This window comes from Budorcas taxicolor, chromosome 10 (assembly GCF_023091745.1).
Source record: "Budorcas taxicolor isolate Tak-1 chromosome 10, Takin1.1, whole genome shotgun sequence".
Taxonomy (NCBI): Eukaryota; Metazoa; Chordata; class Mammalia; order Artiodactyla; family Bovidae; genus Budorcas; species Budorcas taxicolor.
In genome coordinates, this window is record NC_068919.1 from 99,721,635 (window position 1) to 99,744,909 (window position 23,275).

General features: G+C 50.2%; 2 protein-coding genes across 11 annotated transcripts in view; one reads left to right on the plus strand and one right to left on the minus strand.

Moving 5' to 3' along the window:
* EFCAB11 (EF-hand calcium binding domain 11) overlaps positions 1–177 on the minus strand; it is a 214,550-nt gene extending 214,373 nt beyond the window's left edge. For all 4 annotated transcript variants that reach the window (XR_008199996.1, XM_052646724.1, XM_052646722.1 and 1 more), the window contains exon 1: positions 16–177. Coding sequence is in view for 3 of the 4 variants with exons in the window: in XM_052646724.1 (XP_052502684.1) it covers positions 16–90 (75 nt within the window). In the remaining variant the exon portion in view is untranslated. The remainder of the gene's footprint in view (positions 1–15) is intronic.
* Positions 178–1,725: 1,548 nt separating this feature from the next.
* The window catches only part of TDP1 (tyrosyl-DNA phosphodiesterase 1), a 70,909-nt gene continuing 49,359 nt past the window's right edge, over positions 1,726–23,275 (plus strand). For 4 of the 7 annotated variants that reach the window (XM_052646702.1, XM_052646705.1, XM_052646706.1 and 1 more), the window contains exons 1-7: positions 1,726–1,929; positions 4,268–4,843; positions 8,293–8,336; positions 8,952–9,014; positions 9,513–9,568; positions 12,827–12,923; positions 17,633–17,667. In XM_052646702.1, coding sequence (XP_052502662.1) covers positions 4,273–4,843; positions 8,293–8,336; positions 8,952–9,014; positions 9,513–9,568; positions 12,827–12,923; positions 17,633–17,667 — 866 coding nt within the window. In that variant the 5' untranslated portion in view covers positions 1,726–1,929; positions 4,268–4,272. The remainder of the gene's footprint in view (positions 1,930–4,267; positions 4,844–8,292; positions 8,337–8,951; positions 9,015–9,512; positions 9,569–12,826; positions 12,924–17,632; positions 17,668–23,275) is intronic. The other 3 variants (XM_052646703.1, XM_052646707.1, XM_052646708.1) reach the window with 1 other exon arrangement.

Here is a 23,275-nt window from a genome sequence, read left to right on the forward strand (position 1 = left end):
CCTCCGGACACCTACTTCCACCCACTTCTTGTGCTCTGAGGGACTAGCCTCCCACGTCCGCGGCCGGGCGCCGGCCTGGGAGGAGAACATCGCGATCTCCCCACGCGAGTCCAGGCTGCCGAACCCGCGAGCTCTGCGGCCAAAGCGCCCGGGCCGGGACCGCCAGCCCCGCTCGGCGCAGTCCCGGAAGCTGAGCTTCGCCAGGCACCTCCAACGTCCCCTCTCATTGGACAACCTGCGAGCCACTGGCGTTGATCCCGCAGCTCTATTGGCCAGAGACTTTGTTTGGCTACGTTTCCTTGGAACAGCCTATGACAGAGAGGCCCTCAGGCCCGCCCCCAGCCCTGGCTCCGCCCCTCTAGTTTTATTAACTCTTGGCACAGCCTATGGCAGAGAAGCCCTCAGGCCCGCCCCCAACTTTGGCTCCGCCCCCTAGCTTTATTACCTCTTGGAACAGCCTATGACAGAGAGGCCCTCTGGTCTGCCCCAAGCCCTGGCTCCGCCCCTCTAGTTTCTCCCCCGGGGCTGGGTACACGTGCTCGTCCAGGCACTGTTTCACTGTGTACTGCGTGATTCTTCTCATTTTCTGTTCCCACACCTTGCAGTATTTACTTTTGATAATTTCGATCAACGACACTATGCTAGGCATCATAAGAGACACAAAAAGAGTGTGAGCAAAGCATGAAAGGAACCAATCAAGCCCAGGACTCACGTCCGGATCAGCAAGTCCCAGGTAATTACTCTGTCTGTTCCATCCTCCCGATGAGCCTAGCACTGAGCCCGGTGCCTAGTACAAATCAGACGTTCAATAAACAAACCAAGTGAGCCCTTAGAACGTTTCCATCAAGTTATTTAATCCAGCTTTCTAGGAGGGGTGGAAATTCCAAGAACGGTATCAAGAGCACTGAGTCCAAACTCCATGGCAAACATCCTTACTAAATGCAAGGAATAGGGCAAGGATTCCATTTGGCAAGAGTTTATCTCAGACCCGTCTCCTGGCAAATCAGTAAGATTAAAAAGGCAACACACATACACAGAGGCACACACACCTACTTTAACTAAGAAACCAATATTCGAGGTTGAGTCTGAGGGAGCTTATTTAACCTTTGGTCTTAGAAGAGGGCTTACACTCTGCGCCCCAGGAGAACCCGGAACACGTCTCAGACTTCAGCTTCCTCTAACCTCTCAGCTGACCCTCTCCCCCTTTGAAAAGAACCCCCCCACCCCACGCTGCCTCGAGCTCCGGGAGCCTGAAATTAGGAGATCCCCCGCAAAGAGGATGCGTTTTGCTGATCAGCTATGAGGAAAGAGGGAAACTTCTCTTCCTCTCTCCCGCTTTTGGCAGCCGTGGCCAGGCGGCGAGAGGACAGCGAAAGGCGGCCGGGACTCCTCGCCTCCCCTCTCTGGAGGGTCCCGCGGCGGTCCCCAGGTGACCCGGCGGGCTTTGGGACCCAGCGGCGCGCGTCCCGGAAGGGGCAGGGGCGGGGCCACGCGGCGCGCGCGGGGCCGGAGGGTTTGAATCGCGCGCATGCGCATGCGCGAGCGCGGGGGCGGGGCGGGGTCCCGGGCGGCCGCGCGCTCGGGGGCTTCGAGGGCCGCGCGCGGGGAGGCCGCGGGGGCAGCGCTGAGCCTCTCCTCATCCCGGCCCGGTGCGCGCGAAGCCCCGGTCCGGCGCGTCCCCACGGGCCAGCGGGCTTGGAGGCGGGTCCGGAGGGCAGCGGCGCGCCCAGGTAGGGCCCTCCTGGGCCTCGGCGGCCTGCCCTGAGGGGACCGGAGCCCGCCGGGCGCTCTCCTCCGCGGGTTCGTACTGCGGCCTCTCGGTGGGCGGGCGGCCTCGAGAATCCGCGAGCGCGCCGGGCGCTCACTCTGCTGTTCGCGGTCCGAGGGAGCCGTCGTGCTGCTTCCAGCGGTGGGACTTGCGAGCGTGAGGTGAGGGGGCGCGCGGCAGAGCTGTGCCCGGCCCGAGGCAAGCGCAGGGGAGAGTTGGCGGCTGTTGTTTCTTTTTCCGTGTACCTGCGCCTCAGCGCCCTGCGCCGCCTCCCCTCCGCCTTCTCCAGCCCCCGGGGTCCCCGCAGGAGCCGCCTCCCTCCCCTCCTGTCTCCCTCCAGACCATTCTCCGGACAGAGCTGCTGTTCTTCAGCCCCTCGGTCGCGTCCATCTCTCTGAGACCCATGGCCAGCAGCAGCCAGGCTTCCCTGTCCTTCACCATCTCCCAGAGTTTGCTCAAATCAGGTCCATTGAGTCGGGGATGCCATCCAACCATCTCATCCTCTGTCGTCCCCTTCTCCTACCAGAGAATGTTGGGATGCAGAGTTGTAGCGAGCCGAATATTTTAGAAGTCAATCGGACAGGGTTCTCCCTTGCTTATTAAAAGGTACTCCCCTTCAGTGTAGCCCTGCTGTTCTTAGAATCCAGGAGTGTAGCCCTGCTCTTCTTAAATAAAGTCCAGGATCTGTAACTTGACTCCTTATTCCCGCCATCCCCCTTCATCGTGGACCACCTGCCTGTCTTCCTTCCCCAGCTCCGGGTCTGTTTTCTGGTGTTAACTGCAGCCTTCTTCTGGCTTGGCCTTTGCAGCTTGGGTCCTTTCACTTGGAATATTCTTCTTTCCCACCTCCACTTTATTTGGCTGTTTCCTTTCCTTCTTTCGGCGCTCAGTTAAATGTTAAGTTCAGGATATTATAAGGGAAAGGCATCTGTGTTACTTTCTCATACCTATGATATGAGAAAAATATAATGAATATTTGTAAAGATATCTTGGTCTTCTTGGCTGTTTTTGTTCCTGTCAGTCTCTTTCTCCCTGAAGTGTAAGCTTTCCTAAGGCGGAAGCTGTTTCTGTGTTGTTAATTTCTTATTCCCAGAGCTTGACACATAGAAACTGCTCAATAAATATTTTCTGGACAAACAAACTCTGGGAGGTACCCATTTCCAGAGGAGAAAAGTGAGGCTGAGCAGTTAGGTAACCTGCCCAAGTGCGTGTTTACCCACTAGTAATGACCGGATTTGATATTGGAGTCCAGATCTGCCCACTACTGGCCACACCTGGCCTCAGGTGAGATTGATTCCCATGCCCTCCTGATGGCTTGCTAGCTCTATGAGAAGCAGCTGGAAGTGTGAAACAAATAGCCCAGCTGGGGCTGGGATGGTAGGGGGAGAGGAGCAGCTAGCAGCTTTAAGAGGAGTCTACCTTCACATTCACAATTTTTTTTTAGTATCTAATAGACACTGATGCAAGTTGGCATTTGGTAGTAGAGTTTCTTTAGATTTCTACCCTCCTTGGCACAGCAGCTTAATGCGGTGTTTGCCGAATTTCATTAATGTGGTTGCTTACTTCCCCAGTTTTGTCTTACTCTCAACAGCTATGCTACTATTTGCTTAATGTTTTTATTTGAACCCACTTTTACAGAAACACTGTAAGAAGTAAACTTTAGTTACTGTAACTGTCATGGAGCCGTTAGATACCTCCTGCTCACGTTAAACCGAAGTGTTGCTAGTGCCTGCAGAAGAGCCCAAAGCCTGTTGTTTTTTCAAAAGCAGGATTAAAGACATTTCTGCAAACAACCTCCTCCTTGATTAAGCTGAGGGATTGGATAGGAATGGAGAAGAGAGGCAGTTTCATAATGCGAGGTTAATGACAGGCCCCAGTCATCTCCACTTTGGGAAACACTGTACTTTGATGACCCAAATGATGTCAGATCTTAGAGTCAGCACACGTGGGTTGCAGTTCTGATTCTAGTGCCTTCAGTTACCCAGAGAGTGATGTTAGACCTGCGCTGTGCCAGACACCACCCAGGCATTTAAGATCAAGATCCAGGTGGAAAGACGGAAGGAGAGGAGAAGGTGAGCGGGGTTTCCGCTGTCACCTTCTTGCCAGGTTCTCGTGGTAGGTTCTGCTCGTGTGCCCTGAACACCCACCCAGCAGCTGATGTTAGTGAAAACAGCTCAGCAGCTGGTAGTGTCAGGTGTGCTAGCTATACATGTGTCCTAAAAGCTCAGGACATGGAACTTGAGAGCAAGAGAGTGTGCCAGCGGCTGTGCGACCCTATGGACTGGAGCCCGCCAGTCTCCTCTGTCCGTGGAATCCTCCAGGGGAGAATACTGCAGTGGGTTGCCCTGCCCTCCTCCAGGGGGCCTTCCTGACCCAGGGATCAAATCCCACTTTTTTTTCTCTCTTATGTCTCCTGCATTGGCAGGCGTGTTCTTTACCATTAGCTCCACCTGGGAACTGGTGAATGGGAGACAACAGATTTCTGCCTTTCTTTTACAGAAAGCATGATGTCCCAGGAAGGCAATTATGGGAAGTGGACAATATCCAGTAGTGATGAAAGTGAGGAGGAGAACCCGCAGCCGGACAAGCCATCTGCCTCTCTCCTCCCCGACACTGGGCAGGTGGCCGCCGGGCAGCCGAAGTACACCTGCTCCGAGGCTCGGAAAGCCGCCCACAGGAGGAAGCTGGAGCCTGTGAAATTCAGCAGCACAGACTCAGCTTCAGAAGCTTCGCCTTGCAAAAGACAGAAGAGTGGGTCCCAGGAGGACCTGGGCTGGTGTCTGTCCAGCAGTGAGGACGAGCTGCCTCCAGAGCAGCAGCAGGAGCAGGCGAAGGACCCGCGGGTGAAAGAGGAGAAAGGCCCCCCTTCTCCCAGGGACCGTGCGGCTCGGGGAGCTGGGCCTCACGGCCCCCCCACCAGCCATGGGTTCCCGGACGAGGAAGATGAGCAGGAAATGTCAGGGGAAGGCCAGGACATCTGGGACTTGCTGGATAAAGGGAACCCCTTCCAATTCTACCTCACGAGAGTCTCCGGGATTAAGCCCAAGTATAACACGGGAGCCCTCCACATCAAGGGTGAGTGAGGCTGGGGAACGGGAGCCCTCACACTGCGTTGAGGGGGCTCCCCCTTGGTCACACAGGAGGACCACCTAGGAAGGACCTCCAAGAACACTTCTGAACCACCCTTAGGGGGAAATAACCATTTTGACAGGCAGATGGATTTGTTTGACAGCAAACTGTTTCCTTACGTCAGGAAACCAGTGGCTGCTTCCCACAGCTCAGTAGATCAGGGGTCCCCAACCTCCAAAATCTAATGGCTGATGATTTGAGGTGGAGCTGATGTCATAACAATGGAAATAAAGCGCACAGTGAATGCCATGCGCTTGACTCATCTGGAAACGCTCCCCCACTCCAGTCCGTGGAAAGATTGTCTTCCACAGACTCAGTCCCTGATGCCAAAAGGGTTAGGGACCACAGCTGTGCACCGCCCTAGTGGAAGCCTTCAGACAGTGCTTAGGGTTGCTTCACTTGTAATGTAAAGGTCAAACTTGATCCAGTAACACTTTATCAGGAAAGTAGCCAGTAACTGACAGCAGTAGTCCCCTGGACCAGAGCGTCAGCATCCCCTGGGGCTTATTAAAGTGCCAGTTCTCAGCCTCCCCTCCAGGTCCCTTGTATCAGACTCTGGGAGCCCGGCCCTGCCATCTGCTTTCCGAGCCCTTCGGGGGATTCTGTTGCCTGAGCAAGTTTGAGGACCACTGTGTGAAAGCCTGGGTTTGGTTCTGGGTGAAAACAAGAGTGCCCTGGTCTTTGGTTTCTGTCTCCAGGGAACATCTGTGTGATACTGTGATCTATACAGACATTTTTTTTTTGTCCCAGGTTCCTGAAATGGCTCCAAACTAATTAAAGATGAAAGGAGTATGCTTTGTTATGCATAGGAGCCCCTTTCAACCACACCTGTTTGTTTTAATGCAGAGACTTTTGGAATGCCCCTGGGACTGGTGGAGGATAAGGGGCTGGTTGCCTGGGGAACCACCTTGTGGTTACAGTTGGAACTTTCAGCCCCAACCCCCACTTCTGGGGAGGGGTCCAGTCAATCACTAGTGGCCAGTGATTTAATTAGTCTTGCCTGTGCAATGAAGCCTCCATTAAAAAAAAAAAAAATGCAAACCCGAAACCTCCCTTTAGAGGTCCGTGGAGCTTCCAGGTTAGTGTATACAGGAGGCGCTGGGCCTGGTGCACCTGGAAGGGAGCCCCTCCCCCCTGCCTTGCCCTGCCCACGTCTTCCTCTGGCTGTTCCCAAGTTGCATCCTTTTAAAAAAAACTGGTTATCTGGTGAATAAAGGGCCTTCCTGAGTTCTGTGAGGCACTGCGCAGATGATCAAACCCAAGGGGAGGGGTGGTGGGTGAGGCTTAGCGGGGGCAGCCCTTCACCTGTGGGGTCCGATGCCAGCTCCAGGTGGATGCTGTCAGAACTGAGTTGAGTTGTAGGACAGGCAGCTGGTGTCTGGAGGCTGGGTCTGTGAGGGAACACCCCATGCTCCCCGCTGCACTTGTCCCAAGTATTGGGTGCAGAGAGGCAGCAAGGCTTGCCTTTGAGAGACCAGCAGGAGCCCCAGAATCCTGGACACAAGACTTGAATCTGGCCTCAGCATTTGCCTGCTGTGTTGGTAACTGACTAGGGACCTTTGTTGTTCTGACCCTCTGCAACCCCATGGACCGCAGCGCGCAGGCCTCCCTGTCCATCACCAATCCCGGAGTTCACTCAGACTCACGTCCATCGAGTTGGTGATGCCATCCAGCCATCTCATCCTCTGTCGTGCCCTTCTCCTCCTGCCCCCAATCCCTCCCAGCATCAGGGTCTTTCCCAATAAGTCAGTTCTTCAAGTCATGTGGCCAAAATATTGGAGCTTCAGCAAACAAAGGACCTAATATTCTTCAAAATTTTAGTTTACTCACCTTTAAACTGGGGATTCAGAAAAAAGAAACGAAAATGGGGTCGGGGGGAAACACATGAAGAGCCCAGCGCGGCGTATTCACATGGCCACACAGCACGCACCCAGAGCAGACGTGGCACCCGTGCCGCGCAGCGCCTGTCTCACCCGCAGGCGAGAGCAGGTTGTGTTCACTGTGAACAGTGTTGTAATCATATATCAAATGTGTAATTGACCAAAAGTTCCCTTCAGGGTTTTCTGTAACACCCTGTGGAATCCCTGAACAAACTTTTTGGCCAAGTCAACACATCTTGTGTGTGATGTATAAATGTTGGTGTATTTAATTCCATACTATAAGGAGTTTGATTGTACAAGGTGTTTATTTTTCCTTTCTGCAAATGTCTACCTGCTCTGAGGAAACGTAAGATAGATGTCAGTGTCAACTGAGAGAGATTGAAACAGGAAATAGAGAGCTATGCAAGACTTTTGTATATATAATAAACTAATAACACTAGCTGTTAGCACCAAGATACGAAGGAAGGGGAGGTAACATTTATGATAGGAACTTTTACGTGGGTTATGTAGGTGATCTTTAATTCTCATAACGGCCTTGTGAGTAGATGTTAACAGTTGTCCTCCTTGAATCTGTGACTGGTCTGCAGAGAAGTTGAATAAACCTGCCCAAGGTCACAGGAATATGGTTGAACTGGGATTTGAATGCAGGCATTCTGGCATCACGGCTGCCCTTGTGGGTCAGCTGGTAAAGAATCCACCTGCAGAGTGGGAGACCGGGGCTCTGTCCCTGGGTTGGGAATATTCCCTGGAGAAGGGTGGGTGCCGCCCTCCCCAGTGTTCTGGCCTGGAGAATTCTGGCCTGGGTTGCAGAGTTGGACACAGCTGAGTGACTTGCGCTTTCATTCTGGCATGAAATGCATGCTCCTAAGGTTTCCCACACCAGCAAAGGCCATAATTGTAGGTTCTTTAGAGGATCTCGTGGAGGAAGAGGAACTTCAGATAATTCAGAAAGGTAGAAAGAGGGGCTGCAGTGGGCGGAAATGGGGAAACAACATACCGTGATTTCTTTTTGATTGTTCAGCTCTCCCTTTAAGACAGGTGCTTCCAGAGCTTCCCTCCCCTGCTGGTCCAGTGGCTAAGACACTGCCTCCGCTGCAGGGCATGGGTTCAGTCCCCGATCAGGGAACTAAGATCCCACAAGTCACGTGCAGCCCGAAAACAGAAGAAGAAAAGTTTTCTAATTAATAAGAGATTTGGAGAAAGGGAGGATGTGTGTCGTTATCGTTCTCGCTGACAGTTTCTAAAATTGACTCGTCATCCAGTTCTAACGTTATAGATCTTGAGTTTTTTCCCATTATGTTCGGTTAAATAATAGTGATACATAATAAATATTATCAGCCCGGGGAAATTTTCTCTTGAATTTTCTGGAACATTAAAGTCTAGCCTCATAGTAACTCTTCAGTGCACCTTTTTCTAAGCCAAATTCTGCTCATCAGTGACTGTTTAAGAAGTCAGTTGTGGTCATTATTAGGTAATTTTTATCAAAAATATGAATTTGATGTTTTGTCTCCTCAGATATTTTATCTCCTCTCTTTGGGACACTTGTTTCTTCAGCTCAGGTGAGTTTCCAGTTTGGTCTTTGGATGGGAGGGGGACACAGAAACCACTCAGGAGGAAAACGAGCAGGGGGCCCCGTGGGTCAGCCCCGCGCAGGGTCCCCAAGACGGTACCTTGCTGGAGGCCAGCGCCCAGCACCACGGGTGTGGGATCCATCAGCCTGGAACGTGGATGCACACTCACCAGGGCTTCCGACTCGGTTTCCTGACTGGCCAGGGAGTCATCCTGGAAATTCCACGGCGGGGGACTTCTCTCTGGCACACTGATAGTCTCACGGGACTCTGGTGCAGCTCCTGGAGGTGTGGGTAGAGAGGTGAGGGCCACATCAAGTTTGATTTGAGTTAGAGAAATAAATGAGAAATTTCCTACACCCTCCAAAGAGAAGCCAGGAAAAGTAATGTGTGTAGGTGTGTCTGCATGCTTCACTGCACCTTCCTGACAGGCCTGGCCCCTTCGTGTTGATGAATCACCTTACGGTGCCAGGCTCTCCAGCAGATGAGCAAGGCCTTGGCCCTAAAGAAGCAGGGCTTCCTGTGAGCTTCACGTTCTCCTCGGCAGCAGAAATCCTGGTCTCTAGCTGGAACATGGGGTGAATTTGTGTGTCTTCTCCCGGCTAGGATGAGTCGTTAGCTTCAGGAGAGGGGCCAGGGATTACCCAGGCATGGGGAGGACACCCACAGGTGAGTCTGGTCCAGAACTTGTAGTCTGATGTATGTCGTAAGCCTGTAGTGAATGTCCAATTCCAGACACCTGTTTAGAAACCTAACTCAATAGATTGCACACATTGCAACTGAGAGATTCCCCTTCTCCAGGGGATCTTCTCAGCCCAGGGTCTCTGGCATTGCATGCAGTTTGTTTACCATCTGAGCCACTAGGGAAGCCCCTTCGTTACATTATGGAAAAACCCAAAGTCACTTTTTGACCAGCCAAATACAAATGCTGCGAAAGTGCAGAGATAGTTTTCTGTTTTCTCAGGCACTCCCCCGCTGACTCAGAACCTTAAGCCATGTATTCCCCTCCGCGAGTGTTTCAGCTTTGTGAGTATTGCAGCGTAGTGGTCCAGGCTTACAAATCACACTGTGTAGTTTAGAGTCCCTTTCAGTTCAGTAACTAGACAGTTCTCCTTAGGAACTGCTTTTCTGAATTGCCCATGGTGTCTTTTCTTTCCTTCCATCTAGTTTAACTACTGCTTTGACGTGGACTGGCTCGTAAGACAGTATCCACCAGAGTTCAGGTGAGTTCTGCAGAATGATGGATGATGTCAAAACTCTAATTAATGGAGCTTGAATACACAAGATCTGTGTTTCTCAAGCACCTGCTGTCCATCTTTCTTTGAAAATTTCTTTTGAAACTATTGAAATCTTTATAACATTATTACAATGGGAAAGCAGCCTCTTTTTTTTTTTTATCTATTCTAAAATAATCACAAGCCTTCTTAATACAGATTTTAGCATGTCCCTCTGTTCTGTCCAGAAGTAGGGTAGGACAAATTTCAACCTGAATAAAAGACTTTTAGGTCCAATGCTCATAGGAAGGAAAAGGTCATTGCTACCTGTGTTCTTGACAGTAAGCCTGCACCTCACCTAGCAGTTTGATGCTGGTTGTTTTGTTTTTTTGGTTTGAGTCTCTCTCATTTCACAGGTGATTGTTCCTGTAGCTCAGAAGTTAATGCTGGAGTCATAGGGCCTTCCGTGATGCAGATATGGAGGTGGTAGGCAGTGCAGACCAAATAGAGATCCCATTGCATGGCGACGTGCCCCCGTCCCGTTTCCAGTACATCCACTTGGCAGAATCGCGAGGCAGCAAGTAAAGTGGAGGGATACACAGGCAGGAGAATGGTCGTCAGGATCCTCAAAGTCCATGCTGCATGGAACACATCGGACTGTGTGAACTTTCATTGTTAAGAGCGTGTGCGTGCGTGCGTGCGTGCCCGACTCTGTGTGACCCCATGGGCTGTAGCCCACCAGGCTCCTCTGCCCATGTTATTCTCCAGGCAGGAACAGTGGAGTGGGTTATCATGCCCTTCTCCAGGGGATCTCCACCCAGGGATTGAACCCTGGTCTCCTGTGTTGCAGACAGATTCTTCACCATCTGAGCCACCGGGGAAGATCTGTAGACAGAAATGCTGGAATTTCCCAAGCAGCTTTGACACTCAAAGCGGCAACGTGCAAGATCAGTCGTAGCTGCATGTAACGGAAAAACGAAAATAACAGTGACTTGAACCAGGGCTTCGCAGGTGGTTCAGTGGTAGCGGATCCACCTGCAGGGCGGGAGGCTCGGGGTCAGTCCTTGGTCAGGAAGAGGCGGTGGAGAAGGAAGTGGCTACTGGCTGCAGTAGTCTTGCCTGGAAAATTCCACGGACAGAGGAGCCTGGCGGGCTGCAGTCCACAGGGTTGCAAAGAGTTGGACACACCCGAGCACACCTGCCCACAGATCTGAGAGAAAATCTCTCCAAGCTGCTCAGAGGACGGGATGACGCCTGCTCACACTAGGGAGGGTGGCCTGCTTTCCTGAGCCACCAGGTCAAATGCGCATCGTATCCAGAGACGCCCTTGCAGACACACTCAGAAACAATGTCTTATCTGGGCACTCTTCGCCCCGTGAAGTTGACATGCAAAATTACCCATCATGCAGCCTTTTTGTGACAGTTTTTGAACACTAATAGATTTGAAGCGAGGCTTCCCTGATGGTTCAGTGAAAGAACCTGCCTCCCAGTGCAGGCGAGGCCAGTTCAGGCCCTGGGTCAGGACGATCCCCTGGAGGAGGAAATGGCAGCCCACTCCAGTATTCTTGCCTGGAGAATCCCATGGACAGAGGTTCCTGGCAGGCTACAGTCCGTGGGGTCGCAGAGTCAGACTCAACTGAGCCCGCACATGCCAATTTGAAGTGATTAATGAAGACTACCGTTTTTGTCAGTAATGTTTAATCTTTTTTTTTTTTTGTTAAACTGATGATCTGATAACACAGTTTCTGGGCAGTAGAGCCATGATTATCTATTACATTATTCTCTGTACTCTTTTTGCTGTTGCAAAACAGAAAATCTGTTCCAGATAGAAAGCACCTGAGAAGATGTGTTTCTTTGTTTTCCTGAACGTGCTAGCATGAAGCTGTTGGGGTTAGGGTTAGTCTCGGGGGAGTGCTTTCTGTCACGTTTCTGTTTAGTGGAGTGTGGTCCCTTCATGTGTGACAGAGCATCGCTCTGCACATGCCTGATGACCGTGGAGGTTGTTCATCTTACTTGATTGCTTGTTGGAGAAAAAAATTTTGTTTTGTTGGGCGAGCTTTTAAAATATATTGACTTCTAAGGATTATCTCACTTCAGATTAACCAGAGTAGATCATGGTTCTCTTAAAAGCCTTGTTAATCTGTTACTGCAGATTTTTTTTTTCAAACTTTAAACTTCTGATTTTGTATTGGGGTATAGCCAACTAATAATGTTGTGGTAGTTTCAGGTGAGCAGTGAAGGGACTCAGCCAGACATAAACATGTATCCATTCTCCCCCAAACTGGCGTCCCATCCAGGCTGACACACAGCATTGCTACACAGTCGGTCATTGTTATCCGTGTTGGATATTGCAGTGTGTGTATGACCTTGCCAAGCTCCCTAACTACCCCATCCCTGCCTCCAGCAACTGTCAGCTCCTTTTCTGAGTCTGTGAGTCTCTTTCTGTTGTGTAAGTGAGTTCATCTGTATCGTTTCCTTTTAGATTCCACATGTAAGGATGTCATACTCTATCTCTCCTCCTCGGGCTTTCTCACGCAGCACGACTCTCTCTAGGTCCATCCGTGTTGCTGCCAGTGACATTATTAACCCTTTTTCGTGGCTGAGTAATAGCCCACTGTATACATGTACCACACCTTCTTTATCCACTCTGTCGATGGACATGTAGGTTGCTCCCACATCTCGGCTACTGTACACAGTACTCCTGCAGAATATTTTTATATTGTCCTTTAGAATTAAAAAATAGGGCATTTTTGATTCACATTGGGCTCTGTTTCACTGAAATATAACTACCTCCTAGTGAATCTGCATGCGTGGACCTGGGCCCTTTCACTCTTGTATCCTGGGCAGGTGGTGCTGGCCTCACTCACAGTAGGTGTTCAATGAAGGGATGGCTAGTGAGGAAGTGACCTACTGTTTGGTCCAAAACAAGGGAAAGAAAAGAGCATCACGCTTAACAACACTAAGTGTGTATCTGTTAATCTAATGACAGAGTTGATGATGTGTCCTTTTGGACCAAAGAAGATAATTACTCAAGGACCTAGGATAGTCCCAGCCCCTCTGGTCACTGCAGAGATTCAGGATCAGGCCATGGGCCCCCCTTATGAAGGTAACCACTTAGCAAAGGTTAACTGATCACTTGCCCTGAGCTGGCCCTGCACTCCGTCACCACACAGGCCGGACACCCACGTCGGTGGTCAGCGCTCTTTCACGGGGCACCAGACCAGCTTCGTGAATGAAGGATTTCAAATACCTGTGATCTCCTTTCAGGAAGAAACCAGTCCTGCTTGTGCATGGTGACAAACGGGAAGCAAAGGCTCACCTCCTGGCGGAGGCGAAGCCTTACGGGAATGTCACCCTCTGCCAGGTAAGCTGCTTATTGCCATTCGAGATCATGCTTGGGCTGAGAGCTGGGAGGAAGTTGGACCTTCAGTGTGTCCACCCTCCTAATGCAGGAATCCTCTCTCCAGCATCACCAACAGACTTCTGTCTAGCTTTGGCTTAAATACTTCCTGAGGTCGCCTGTCCTATTCGTGGGTAGCCCTCATGGTTGAAAGCTTTTTCTCTATGTTGACCGAATTTCTCTGTAATTAGGGTCTCCAGAGAAACAGAACCCGGTAGGTTGTACGTGTGTGTGTTTGAATTTGCAGAGACACTGACTTTAGAAGAGCTGGCTCACGTGATTGTGTGGGCTGGCAAGTCCAGCATTGGCCACTTTGAGAAGCTTGATGTTACGGTTTGGGTCCAAAGACTGACTAGAGACTGATTCCCCTTCCTTGTGGGAACCAGTCTTTTTTTTTTTTTTTTCTCTTAACAACTTCAACCGACTGACTGAGGCTCACAGACATTCTGGAGGGTAATCTCCTTTCCTTACAGCGCACTCCTTTAAATGTTGTTGTTCAGTCACTAAGTTGTGTCTGACTCTTCGTGACCCAGGGACTGTAGCGTGCCAGGCTCCTCTGTCTTCCACTGTGTCCTGCAGTCTGCTCCAGTTCATTGATTTAAATGTTAATCTCAAAAAAAAAAAGCCTTCACACAACATGTCACCAGGCATCTGGGCGCTGTGGCTGGCTGCGGTGACACGACCTTCTTCCCTGCCTTCCGCCCTGGTCCTCGCTTTCCCCTCTGGAGTCACACGACCCCATCGGTGGCAGAGGTTCTCGGGTTTGAAGTCGTCTGCTTCGTCTTCGAGTTTTCTCAGCCAGGTTCCAGCACTTGCTTTCGTCACTGCACCTGGTGCGTCAAGGGTCCCCCTGCTTCCCCGAGTTGCCAGTCCGCTGGTTGGCATCTGCTTCGTCCATGGCCCTCGGGGAGCAGGGGTTTCTGCGGGGAGCAGGTTCCCTGGAGTCAGTTCAGTGGCAGTGTCTGTGAGGGCAGCTTCACAGTGGTAGTTTTTAGTGTGACCACCTGCCTGACTTATATTAGCTGCCATTGGCATTTTACCCACAGCCCTTGGATCCTTTTTAAAGACTTTTTTTTTAAGAATGGACCATTTTTGAAGTCTTTTGAATTTGTTACAATATCGCTTCTGTTGTTGATGTTCTGTGTTTTTAGGCAGCGAAGCTCAATGAGATCTTAGCTCTCCAAATGGGGATCAAACCCACACTCCCTTCTTTGGAAGGCAAAGTCTTAAGCACTGGACCACCTGGATGTCCTGCCCTTGGTTCTTTTTCACAAGAATCACTTAATACCGGAGAGACGTAGATTGAAGCCCAGCCTTAGAAACTACCTTGCGAGCTGCACAGGGCATGTGGTCCCAGTCCCATGAGGGGCAGTCACTGGCCTCATAGCAGGCTTGGTTTCCTGGGACCCGAGCAGGAAGGAGACAGAGAGAAGGCTGTTGCCCAGCTTTTTTCCTGTCGTCGGCATTGCTGAGTCGCTCAGTCATGTCCAGCTCTTTGCCACCCCATGGACTGCAGCACGCCAGGCTTCCCTGTCCTTCACTGTTTCCCAGAGTTAGCTCAGACCTGATGCCAGCCAACCATCTCGTCCTCTGTTGCCCTCTTCTCCTCTTGACCTCAGTTTTGTCCTGATACTTTCCAGTCAGCACATGGGATACAGTGTGGCCGATGCGTGAGTCTTGGAGTTTCCTTCAGACTCACTGTTTCAGACTCCACGTCTGAAGGGGTCCTTTTATATGTGGCATTTGGTGTAAGGAGCAGGGGTAGCGAGGAGTTAAGCGATGCTGATGATTTCCTTCCTGTGGTGGATCTGAAGTGGCTGGTGGGTGTGCACCTTTTCCTGTTGGAGCAGGCAGGCCAGTCCATTCCTGAGCAGCTTGACAAATGAATCCGTCATGGCGCTTTTCTCTCCTGGGCAATAGCTTAGTGCAGTTGACTCAGGATTTCTGCCCTTGGATTACAGACAAGGTAAATTACATAGAACCTGATTCTTTTTATTTTCCATTTACTTTCTGATGTCCTTTTTCTTCCATTCATACAAGATTAAAGAATTCCAGCTCCCAGGTATTTTATCAGTCGTGTCCAACTCTTTGCAACCCCATGAGCCGCAGCATGCCAGGCCTCCCTGTCCATCACCAACTTCCAGAGTCCACCCAAACCCATGTCCATCGAGTTGGTGATGCCATCCAGCCATCTCATCCTCTGTTGTCCCCTTCTCCTCCTGCCCTCAATCTTTCCCAGCATCAGGGTCTTTTCAAATCAGCTCTTCACATGAGGTGGCCAAAGTGTTGGAGTTTCAGCTTCAACATCAGTCCTTCCAGTGAACACCCAGGACTGATCTCCTTTAGGATGGACTGGTTGGATCTCCTTGCAGGCCAAGGTACTCTCAAGAGTCTTCTCCAACACCTCAGTTCAGAAGCGTCATCACTCATTCTTCAGCTGTAGAATACTAACTGTGTGTGTATGTGTTTTATTTTAAAGATAAAAACAGTGAGAAATCTCAATCTGATCAATTTTAAACCCATCTCACAACATTTTTCCTGTGATTTAACTCACTGTACTTTATGTAGTTGGCGTTTTAAATCATTCCATCTCTTTAACCATCCTGTTTAGGCTCACCTTCTGCACAAGACCCTCCTTTGATTAGCAGCTGCCTAAAATCTGCTTTGTGTTTGTCTCCAAAGACAGCAGAGGTCAGCCTGAAGTAGGACAGCACTTACAGCGGGCAGAAACGAGATGACACAGGATCCTGACAACCAGCAATAAAATCGGTGGAAATACAAAGTGTTTTTTCACAGGGGCTGACGTTTAGGAGACTTGGTAGCGTGCTTCAAGGAAGCCACTAGAGGGCAGAACAAGCCCTGTCTTCCAAACCTGTGTTCAGTTCAGTCGCTCAGTCGTGTCTGACTCTTTGCGACCCCATGGACTGCAGCATACCAGGCCTCCCTGTCCATCACAGATTCCTGGAGCTTACTCAGACTCATGTCCATTGAGTCGGTGATGCCATCCAACCATCTCATCCTCTGTCATCCCCTTCTTCTCCCGCCTTCAATCTCTCCCAGCATCAGGGTCTTTTCCAGTGAGTCAGTTCTTTGCATCAGGTGACCAAAGTATTGGAGCTTCAGCATCAGTCCTTCCAATGAATATTCGGGACTGATTTCCTTTAGGATGGACTGGTTTGATCTCCTTGCAGTTCAAGGGACCCTCAAGAGCCTTCTCCAACAGCACAGTTCAAAAGCATCAGTTAGTTCTTTGGCGCTCAGCCTTCTTTATGGTCCAGCTCTCACACCCATACATGACCGCTGGGACTACTGCGTACAAACTAGAGGACCAGCAAGGGCCCACTGTGTCGCACAGGGAGCTATACTTGGTGTTCTGCAACCTGTGGGGTGAAGGCCGAGATAGTGTGTCTATACACACACATACGGACTGTGCACGAATATGTGCACAAAAGAGCAAATAGACACACATGCGTGTGTCTGTATAGAACGGGACCGCTTTGCTGCGCTCCTGACACTAACACAAGATTGCAGGTCATCTCTTCTTCGATTAACAACAACAACAAGCACATGAATTACGCCTTCCTGCCCACTCTTCCGTAGCCAGGCCAGCACGCTGCTCTGTGAGACTCCAGACCCTGAGATTGTGCGGGTGGTGAACGCGGCCACCTGTCCATGAGCATCGCCAAGACGGGCTGTGTCTTTCTCGCTCATGTACTCCAGCTTCCCGTCGCTGCCCCGGCAGACGGGGCCGTCTGGAGAGGGCGGGCGGGGTGCATTCCGACTTCAGTAGCACTTGCTTCCGTTTGTAGAGCGCTTACTCCATGCGGCTCCTTTTCCTAACCATTTTAAGTGTACTCTTCCGATTTGTTCCTAACAACTCCCGGAATCTCTTAGCAATACTGTGATTTCAAAGAGGAGAAAGACAGGTTTAGCGAGTCAAGTATTTTTCCAAAGTTACACAAAGCTGTGAAGAAAGGGCTTGTCTATACACCGAATTCTCTGTCTATACACCGAATTCCTAGCTACTAAGCCATTTTTGACATCTCTATTTAACTTTTTCATCTTGAGGCATATTCTGCTTAATTAAGGTCTTGCAATACCAGATGTTAGATAAAATGTTTACTCCCTTGCCTATCCCCCAGTTGGTTTGTAAAATTATCATTTTGTAACATGAAAATGGATATAACGTATTATCTTTACTTTGAACACTTGCTGTGTCAAAAATACAAGAAAACTTTTGCTTTAGCATCATCGTGTCTCCATATCACCAGCACTTTCAGTGTTTCTTTAAAATATGCTTGGGAAACTTACTGGATGTACTTGTATGAGCCAAATGTCTGATTTTAAAACTTTGCATAAAATCTCATTTTTTTTTACTAGTTTTCTGACAACTATAGAAATTCTGCTTCTCGCTTCTAATTACTGTAATTAAAAATGCAGTATGTATTGAATCATTCTAGGTAACTAAAAAAAAAGTATTTAAATAAGCCTCACTGGATGCTGTTATTGTAAAAGCTGTCTTGGTGATGAAGAGCTTGCCCACTAGAGGGCAGTAAAAACTTTAAAAAAAATTGACCTGAATCTCTCTTAATTTTGTTTTAAATAAATATGGGTATTGTTGAGGTTTGTTTGTTTGTTTGTTTTTAATGACTTGACCTCTTTTTTTATCCTAGGCAAAGTTGGATATTGCGTTTGGAACACATCACACGTAAGCAATTTTTGTGAAATGGGGAAGAATATGAGTTTAAGAGATCGAATGATGCTCTTCAGAAGTCACTCTCAAAAGGGACTCACGTGTGACGATTTTGTTGAGGGGAAAGCTATAAGTTAGGAAGTAGAGGGGATGGAGTTTTTCCTAACAGTCTTAAGACCAAGTACCAGGAGCTGAAAGTCTGGATCTGTGGAACTGGCCTGGGCCTGGCAGTTGTATCTGTGATGTGGTTTTCCACTCTCTGCTCAGGACTTTCCCTACAGCCCCCCGGGGGTGTGCAGGTGGGGATAGGTTGTGGTCCGTGGTCCTGAGTGGCTGTAGACGTGGCCATCACATGCCTGAAGATTCCACTGGTGTAAAGAAAGCCTTGTGATTTTTGTAAGATTCTAAGCTGCAGCAAATAGAACATTGTTAGGTCAGCTCTGTGCTGTGAATAAAAGAAAAACTATTTTGCAAGAAGCTGTCAGCCTAAGAGACTGGTACCTGTCCCTGCTTTTAAGACATCTCAGAAAATTCTCTTAGGGCGGTGTCTGAGGCGGTGCAAGCCGTAGGCGGGAGAAACTTTTCTCTTCCTACGGGACACGTACCAGCCTGACCCCCGTTCTGGTTGCATCTTAAAACTTTCATGGAGCTCTTGTACATAACTGGTTCTCTAGCTGAGAAAATACGACATGGTTGCCTGCCTTTCTGTGTTTTTATAAACCGGATTTATCTGAAACGTGTCACACTCTTGAGTGTGACAGCCTCGTCTTGCTTCTGGGCCAGCAGTGGAAACAGGTCTGCTGCTTCAGGCTTGTCCCTTTGGGCACCTGTTCCTCCTGTTCCTAAGGCAACAAGGAAGCTCGTGGGCGGAAGTGTTGGCCCAAGTCTTGTAGTGACCACTGTTTTCCTGATATTATGCCAAAAATGAGGGCATGCGTTCATCATTTTCTTTGTAAGCTTAAAGCTGTATTTTGCCAGTCTGATTTCAGAGAGGAGCCAGAGCAGAAAGCCGCGAGCAACTTTGTGAAAGGGTGCCTATCCACCCACATCTTCTGGGCTTAGATACTGTTGTGTAGACGTTGCCACGTTTACCGACCGCGCCTAATTGGTAGCCTTACTGTAATGGGGGGGTTGAGGGTTGTTGAGAGGGATCTCAAGCACCCATGTCGCTGGGGAATCAATTGTTCTTTACATGGCATAGAGCTCACAGAAGGCTAATTTCAGCCCAGGATACAAACAGCACTGAATAGACTGGACAGGCGTCTTGGGCTCCTGCGGCTTCTCCACGGGAGACGCTGGAGGGCGGCAGCAGTCAGCTGTCCTGGGTCGACATTCTGTCCGGAAAGGGTCCCACTGGATGGACCCTTGTCCCCCACCCTTAGCTGGAATTCAGCCTAAATACCTTCCTGATTTGGAAATACGTTCAGCAAGCCCTGTCAGTCGTGTGGATCCTGGTTCGCTAGGCCTGCAGTGCTGGGCTCCTTCGTGGGACACACGTTCCAAGCCGGCAGTCAGCTTTTCTCGGGCACGTTCACACTGCACACTTAACTGTGTTACCAAGTAGCCTTGGGAGAGCCTGGGGCCGGGAGGGACTGAGTGCTGGGCTGGCCTTGGCCTGACGCAGTAACAGATGAGGCAGTGGGGCTCTCCTTTTCTTTTTCTTCCAAAAAATCGCTTGGCCCTTTGTCTGCATCTTACGGACTAGAGCCCCCGAGTCAGGAGGCAACTGTCCGCCAGTGAGTGCTGGAGACAGGACTAGGCCTGCTCATTTTCACTCAGGTTCTCAGTGGACTTTGTGTTTTATTTTTTTTTACTTTGTTTTTTAAAGTTTTTTATGTTATCTTTTTTTAGTTTGAATCTTTTTTATCTTGGCCACGTGGGCTGCAGTACCCGTGTCCCCTGTGGTGGGCGTGCGTCCTAACCACTGGGCCGCCAGGGGGTCCCCCTAATTCACTTGTTGCCTCCTCACTGCTAACGCTAAGTCTGCTTCCTGTGGTCCACCCCCCGGCCACACATACCCCCCCCCACACCCCAGAGACGCACACTCTGGAAGCCCGCTCCTCCTTTCCCGCCACCACAGGCATGTTGTGGGTTAAGCCCAGGAGGGCTCCTCGTGCAGAGGGGCAAGTGCCAGGGAAGTGAGGCGGCAGAGCCACCCCTCCCCCGTAGCGTGCGCAGTTTGCACCTTGTTAAGCGCCAGTATCTTGTAGGAGACTGAGCTCATGTCTGGAGATTACTTCCACTTGCTCACTTTAAAATGTGCTAAAACTTATTCATTAAATATCTAGTATGCTCTTGAAGCCCAGCTCGAGGGGATATGACGCGTTTGAGATGGGCCGAATTCTGTCCTTGCAGCTTTCAGCCTTTGGGTGAGAGAGGCAGACAGACATGAACTAGGAATGGCAGAAGGGCTTCCAGCTCCTGGAAATGTGTGGGCCCCCCAACAGAGTGTGGCTGCTGCGGTGACTCCGCAGGGTCTCTGGGGTCGCGGTCTTCCCCACACCTGTGTCGCGGAGGATCTGGAAGTGACCAGGTGCAGTCACGTCCTCCAGAAGCTCATGGTCGTCTTGGCGACAGAGAACGCGCTCTGTCTGTGTTTCCCAGATGCCCTGCCATCCTGGGACATAGCTCATCGGGCTTTTTGGTGGCCCCCAGAGCTGGGAACAAAGGCACCTCTCAGGCCCCTGAGAATCCACAGAGGGGAGAAGCATCAGATACAGCTGGTAGCAGGGCGCAGAGCCCAGGCTGGGCCTCCTGCCCCACCAGGCGGTAGCAAGGCCTCCCGCTTCCCCTCGGGATGCAGTCCCCTCTCTCACCTGGGCTGCCCTGACCCAGCCTCGCCCGCCCCTGCCCAGAAACGTGAAGTAGCTGCAGCCCACCCCACACTGGGGAAGCCGTGCCCAAGGAGGGCTGCGTGCAAGACGTGTGGCCCCAGTACGCGCTGCTTCTGGTTCACGTGGGACCCCGGATGGTGCGCGCGGCCTCTCCCAGCCACGGCGTCTGCCCTTGGTCAGGAAGTGGGGATGGCCGTGCCTCTGGGTAGCTGGGGTTAGCGTGCTGCATTAGGTGCCTGGCACACCGGTTGCTGTTGTTCAGTCACGAAGTTGTGTCTGACTCTTTGTAACCTCATGGACTGCAACACACCAGGCTCCTCTGTCCTCCACTATCTCCTGGAGTTTGCTCAAATTCATGTCTTTTGAGTCAGTGACACCATCCCACCTGCTTATCCTCTGTCGTCCCCTTCTCCTCCCACCTTCGATCTTTCCCAGCATCAGGGTCTTTTCCAATAAGTCAGCTCTTCGCATCAGGTGGCCAAAGTATTGGAGTTTCAGCTTCAGCATCAGTCCTTCCAGTGAATATTCAGGACTGATCTCCTTTAGGATTGACTGGTTGGTTCTCCTTGCAGTCCAAGGGACTCTCAAGAGTCTTAGCCAACACCACAGTTCAAAGCATCAATTCTTCGGCGCTCAGCCTTCTTTATGGTCCAGCTCTCATATCCATACCTGACTACTGGAAAAACCATAGCTTTGACTATATGGACCTTTGTTGGCAAAATAACGTCTCTGCTTTTTAATACACTGTCGAGGTTTGTCACAGTTTTCCTTCCAAGGAGCAAGTGTCTTTTAATAACTGCTCCACAGATATTAACTTTTTTCCCCTGTTAGGGAGCAGCTTCACATGTGGGAAACGCTGCTTTTGCTGCCTACACAGCTCACTAGATAACATGCAGGTCAGCATTCCTCCAGAGAGACCTCATGCTGTGTGTCTTTATCCGTTTTTAACTCTGACCTTCTTAGGGCACGCCACTTGGCCTATGAAAAGATTAACGTGGCTCCCCTTAGAGCAGTTCTCGGTGCAGATTAATAGGATTCGCTGACATCAGTGTGTGATTTTCCCTGTAAATGATGCACTAATGGAAATATTTGTAAAACTTACATCGTGAATTCATAACTGGCTTACTGTTAATTACAACTAGCTACTAATTTGGTGACTGTGTATGTAAATTTGTCAAGGTTTCAGGGAGCACATCTCGTAAGTGGGAAGAAGATTGTCTCAACAGCTGTCTTTCTCCAGCTTTGCATGAATTTACTGTTTGCCAGCTTAGATTAAATTTTTTTTTTTTTTTTGCAAGAGCTAAATCTTATTCTGTTTATATGCTTTTGTATGTTTTTAATGCTAACTCCATTCAATCTCAGTAGTATTCAGGTGGTGGTTTTTTGAGTGGGTCCTTTTTTTCCCCAGGTGTAAACTGACTCACATCAGTAAACATTAAGGAGCATTTTGGCCTCAGTGGAAATAAAGCAGAGTTACTGCCTTGAGTAAATGTCTAGCTGGGTGTGGAGGAGAGAATTTAGGTTCCTGAAATAATTAGAAAACCATCAAGAGGCCGAGAATTATCTCATAGCAGATGATGAAGTAAAGCAGGGCGTTGAAGCATAGAGGGAACGCACACACGGAACGCTTTGCTGCTGCTGCTGGCGCTAAGTCGCTTCAGTCGTGTCCGACTCTGTGCGACCCCATAGACGGCAGCCCAACAGGCTCCCCCGTCCCTGGGATTCTCCAGGCAAGAACACTGGAGTGGGTTGTTATTTCCTTCTCCAGTGCATGAAAGTGAAAAGTGAAAGTGAAGTCGCTCAGTCGTGTCCCTCTCTTAGCGACCCCATGGACTGCAGCCCACCAGGCTCCCCCGTCCATGGGATTCTCCAGGCAGGAATACTGGAGTGGGTGGCATTGCCTTCTCCGCACGGAACGCTTTAAGTTAAGCAAAATGGGTGTTACGTTTCGTTATCACAGCAGGCCTGTAAAGTGAACGGAGGATTGATCCTGCATGTTGCAAGTGAGGAACTGAGGCTGAGGGACGCAGAGTGGCTCGTGGGGTCAGGTGGCCTCCAAGTGATGGCAGAGGCACTTAGGCCTTCCAGCCTCAGACGGGAACCTCTTATGCGAGTGCTGTTCCCCCTCCCCTCCCTGGAATCCAACTAAGAGAAGTAGTCGGATGACTGGGGAAGCCCCATCTGAAAGAAAGGAATCTCAAGAGCTGATTTGAGTCAAGGGAGGATGAAAGGCAAGACTCACCTCCAGCCCAGGTTCAGGCTCGTGACAAGTCTGATGTCTGGAGTGTGGAGAAAGATCAGTGGTTGCTCATTGAAACTCCCCTCTGCTGTAGTAGGGGCCCCAATAAAGCCTTGCCTGAAGGAAAAGATCAGTCTCTTGAAAATGAAGCATCTGTCAAACTTAAGCTGCAACCCACAGCAGGAAATGCATTTATTTCAGTCTGCTGCACACATCCACGCTGATAAGCGCTGAAACCAGTTTCGTGAACCAGCACTTACCTATATGCAGTGTCCTCCTGAGTTTCTCATTTGTTCTGTTGCCGTCTTTTGTTTGGTTTTTCTCTAACGCTAGGTAGCCACAGCGCAGCACAAGGGTGTGCCCAGACCCTGAAAACAGTGAGCAGGTTGCTCTTGTCCCTCATAGTGACGGGCGATGCAGAGTAGATGGTAAGGGGCCAGACTGGGGCAGGAGGGGTTTTCAGTGCCAGGACTGGCCACGTGGGCGGGATGGAGCAAAGGTTCGTTCAGCCATCCAGCGCTCCGGGCATTTTGGAAGGTGGCTCTCCGCC